The sequence below is a fragment of the Coregonus lavaretus genome, assembly GCF_964263955.1.
Source record: "Coregonus lavaretus genome assembly, chromosome: 20".
Taxonomy (NCBI): domain Eukaryota; kingdom Metazoa; phylum Chordata; class Actinopteri; order Salmoniformes; family Salmonidae; genus Coregonus; species Coregonus lavaretus.
In genome coordinates this window covers 21,055,928-21,060,591 of record NC_140007.1, presented here as the reverse complement: position 1 = coordinate 21,060,591, position 4,664 = coordinate 21,055,928, and the positions used below count along the sequence as shown (strand labels likewise).

Sequence of the window (4,664 nt, the reverse complement as noted above, 5' to 3'; positions counted from 1 at the left end):
GAGGGCATGTCATGGGTAGCAGCATGCCCCTGCTTACGGTTACAATGTTGCACTGTGTCCAGTCTAGACTCGATACATTGTATCACTCACTTTATTACCAAATGATTGGCTATGGAAAGAAGATAAGGGGCTGCCTGTACAATCCATGTATCACCACAAGAGAGCACTATACGACCTTGCATCTTCTTGCTTCACCAGGCCTATGAGTTTCAGCGCAGTAGAATTAAATACAATGGAATTGACACTATTGAATAGCACGACTCATAATAAGGTAGTATGAGAAAATTACTATTGAACAGAGAAAAAATACTATTGAAAAGAGGACCTGCATGTCAGATGTATTGAATAATGTATAATGATTTAGTCTTAATGCCACATTGCTTTTTATTTTAGATTGATAATTGGCTACATTTCTTAGTTATGTTCATAGAGTAATGTATAGCCTACAAAGAGTAAAGAGTTATGCCAAGTGTAAAATTATCATGAATTCCCAAAGTCTCATGGTTGGCATTAGATAAACTAACAAACAAGGTTAACTTGTAATAGGTTAGGCCTACTATTGCTCAATTGGATATTATACAGTAATACGAGATGACAAGTCATTTATACGGATTATTTTTCACTGTTTCAGCTTTTGACAGTACATTATAATAACACATTAGTTTGTCATGTTCATGGCTCATTCATGGAATTCAGTAACACAAGTTAAAATAGCTCAACATAACTCGGGAGACAGGACAAATCTATGGTAGATAGTAGGCTCTATTCAACAGTTGTATTTATTTCCACTCCCAGATGTAACGCGGCTCTAAATCCCCTGCAGTGCAGTGTGCACAGCTGCGGCTCTAATGTTTTAAAGCCGAGTCAGTGTGGGATTGTGTTTGTGTGATAGCATCGTGCCAAGGGCAGGAAAGGGCAGGCGGGCCCAGACTGAGCGGCGCCGCCGCACACCTGGGGAAGTTCAGGTTAAATAGCCTCACATTCCTCGGCGCACAGCTGATTGAAACATTAACAAACAGTAATCCGTGAGCCAGGCTGCAGATGGGCCGGGATCGCAGCCAAGAAAGGAGACACGCTGTGTGTGTGTGTGTGTGTGTGTGTGTGTGTGTGCGCGCGCGAGAGAGAGAGAGAGATCATGAATAGTAGGCTAAAGTTATAATAACTGTGAATATGAGAACATAAATAGTATTGGATAATATTGAAAATGAATAATTCTCATATAGTCTAAAACAAAATAATTCTGTATATATCATGAATATTCATTAACCACTTTTGAGGGCTATGCTGAATGCCTTTGTAGGTTATTTCAATTAGGTGGTTTTATAGTTAAATTATAAGTAGGCCTATAGTGGTACACAACGGTGTAGGTATATTATGGAAACGTCAATAGATTAGTGTATGTTGAATGCTCGCTTATTAATTGTAGAATAGTTTGGATAACATCCAAGTGTTATATGCTGTGTAAATAACTAACATTAAGCTGTGAATTAGTGGAAGTAAAGATCCATCTATTCAATGTGGCGGTGAGTTGTCATAGAATGACATAAATGTTATATTACGCATACTACTATCTTCTGCTTACTTTTTTTTTTTTACTTTAATTATATTGATATTTGTACTGCACTGTTGAGGGAGCTTGCAAGTAAGCATTTCGCTGTACTGTTGATACCTGCTGTGTACGCGACAAATTAAACTTTGATTTGATGTCAATATAGTAATTGTCATCACCTTTATAGTGCATTTTCAATAACGTTGTCATGATTTGGTTGCTTAGTAGATCCAAAGACATGCTTCTGTGAATTGATTGAACTCATTGTAATTTTCCATGCGGGCCAAAACGACATTATATGTGTGGAAATGTAACTAAGTGCTAAAAGTGAATGACCCTCAGTTCAAACCAAGATAGTAGGCTACAGCTATCAACATGTGTGTGTTGTGAATAAACAAGGTTCAAACTCTAAAGAATGAAGAAAAAGGAGCAGGAAACATTCTCATCTACCATATCTGTTTTAATAAAAACACCATAAGTACATTGTTATAAAAACAATATTGGGGATCACATTTGAATCATTGTAATATACAATACAAATATAGCTCAGCAATCTGAGAAATTGACATTTTTTTGCAAAAAAATATATAAATCTTTTCTAGGTATGAATTGAACAAAATACAGAAAATCGAATTCGAACAAGGAATGAAAGATTCTTTCACATAAAGTCCAACATGTATCAACATCTAAGAGCTCGTTGGGTTAGGATGCTTTGTTGTTGATGGTCATCCTCTCAGGTCGACCAGCACACTTGTCTTCATGGCGCGCACCGCTCTTCTTGGTGACAGCAGGACACCTGTGGCTGCTTGGGGACAGCTCCGCTGACCTGACACTTCGTAGTTTCAACTCCTGAATGTCTATCTATGCACATCATGGACTTCCACTGCTGGATGCAATACATAAGATGCGACGAAATGTCATGCATGGCTGGCAACATCGTTCTTCCTTCTGCTAATGATTCGTTCTGTTGCTTCCTTGATCAACGGCAGAGAATTCTGTCATCTGAGCATCCGTTCTGTGAAAAATAAGAGGGATGGATAATGGTAAGTTTTATGACACAGAACTTGATTTTAACTTTGATTTTTACACTTGAATCTGTCACAGGGCTACATGGCAACAATACATTTGCTGTAATTGCTCTGATGGAATTGCTTTGCACACATACCTCCACAGAGATGCTGGCGAGTTCTGCATTGAGGGTTGTCAGAGGGGTGCGGGGTGCACCTGGGATCTGCTGCTTGCCCGGTGTGTCCAGCTCGACCTGCAGGTCCCAGATATAGTCGATGACATGTTGCAGAATCTCCATCTTACTGGCTTTCTTGTTGGCTGGCAGAGTGGGCACCAGCTCCTTTAGCTTGCTGTAGCAGTTGTTCATGTCCTGCAGAAATACACTCATCTGCTCGTCCAACAGTGGGATCTTGCACTTGGAGATGGCCATACTCTGCTCCGAGAGACAACGGACCACGTCCTCGGTGTTTTTCAGGGCGCAGGTAGATCCGACAACTTTCATTTTTTCTTGTTTTGACGTCTTGAAGAGTGGAAAGCAAAAATATAGGCTATATATTGCTGCTACAATATACAACAAAAAATAAGTAAATACCTGCTAATTCTGTTAGTAAAGTTCAGGTGATATCCTCGTGAGCGTTTTCAAGCGTTAAGTTTGTAGCGTACTTGACAGTTTGTGAAGGATGTGTTCTCGGGCTGAATTTATCTTCCCAGAGGGTTCGGGGAGTGACCAAAGCGGGAAAACGTGAAGGGTTGGACCAATGAGAAACTCCCGACTGCAAGGGAAGGGCGGGCTTCCAGTCCTCTCTCTACCAATAGAGACCGGGTGTTTATCAATCTTTACAATCTGCTAAATGATGTGTTACAAATGGAAACAAATGTGTGTGTTTTTTTCAGGGTGTCCTGTGTGGGAACCCAGCTGTTCGTCGCCCGCGGACTCTGCAGGTGTAGAGACCGCCCAGAGACGTGGGTGGGAGGCATATTCATGAAGAATGCTGCAATTACTAGATGAATAGGTTTTTAATTGTAGCCTTAACCGCGTAGACCAATCGAACTCAATCATACGGTAAATAGCCAGACCTGTCACAACAATATCGTTTTTTTATTGGTGATTTATTTTTACTTTTTAAATTCCAGTTCATTTATAATCTCGAAGAAATAGAGTAGCCAACCTAAGCATTCTGCTCATCCCAGCTGTGCAGAATCCTTTCCTACCCACAAATCAAAGTGCTTATTTTTTAATTTGCTTATGTAGAAATATGATGTCTTCATCAACTGGAAAAGTGCATAATAATATAAAATGTATTATAAACAAAAATTGCATCATCATATGGCTGTTCAACAAAGCCTACCCAGCTGTGCAGAATCATTTCCTACCACCAAATCAAAGTCCCTATTTTTTAATTTGCTTATGTAGAAATATTATGTTTTCATCAACTGGAAAAGTGCATAATAATATAAAATCTTATTATAAACAAAAGTTACATCATCATATGACCTTTCAACAAAGCTTATCCGATATAATCAAAGGAATCAACTAAATTGGCAGCTTGATTTTGTAATATTCTATGCAAATTATGACTTGAATTGTAGGATAAAAAAGTTTACATCTATTTAAAATTGCATTTCATTAGAAGAGGAATCTCATGGATCCACATAGCTTAGCCTATGCAATAAATCTCTTTCAATTTACAAATCGCATATTTTATACATTAAGCCCTAAATCCTCCCGCCCCTCTTAAATTAGTCTTCCAATGAATCGTTTTACAGATTCTTTCACATGTTCCCAATGTGCGCTGGGCGGTGTGTGAGTGCAGCATTGAAATAGCATTGCTCTGCTCTGAACTGAATCTTCCCCAGATTGTCCAAACAAGCCGAAGCAGACTGGCAGGCGCCAGTGCCGTGACGTCACCCATTCAAGCAGTCCCTGACGGCTGTCAACCTGGCGCCGCGCGGGCGGTGTCCATGGAGACCGCAAACAACGGGCTTGCACTCCCCCATTCACCTGCGCAGCGCAAACCCTGAGAACTGGCTGCCCAACATCGGCATTCATTTTCATTTATCAAGTTAAACCACTCTGAAGAGATTACCGCCCCACACCTGCAAACTG

General features: G+C 40.0%; 1 protein-coding gene across 1 annotated transcript; it reads right to left on the bottom strand.

Annotated features, from left to right (window-relative positions):
- Positions 1-1,990: 1,990 nt before the first annotated feature.
- Positions 1,991-3,232, bottom strand: LOC311147808 (DNA-binding protein inhibitor ID-1-like). Its single transcript, XM_084184598.1, has 2 exons — positions 2,715-3,232; positions 1,991-2,564 (listed from the first exon to the last, which is right to left on the bottom strand). Exons 1-2 carry the CDS (start codon positions 3,057-3,059, stop codon positions 2,529-2,531), a joined length of 381 nt encoding a protein of 126 aa, XP_084040724.1. The 5' UTR covers positions 3,060-3,232; the 3' UTR covers positions 1,991-2,528.
- Between the last annotated feature and the right edge of the window lie 1,432 nt (positions 3,233-4,664).

What these genes read in the sequence shown, in the direction of transcription:
- LOC311147808 (XM_084184598.1), bottom strand. Translation starts at nt 3,059, where the DNA reads ATGAAAGTTGTCGGATCTACCTGCGCCCTGAAAAACACCGAGGACGTG. An exon ending in TCGCCAGCATCTCTGTGGAG is followed by an intron (nt 2,565 to 2,714) that starts GTATGTGTGCAA and finishes TATTTTTCACAG; the next exon opens with AACGGATGCTCAGATGACAG.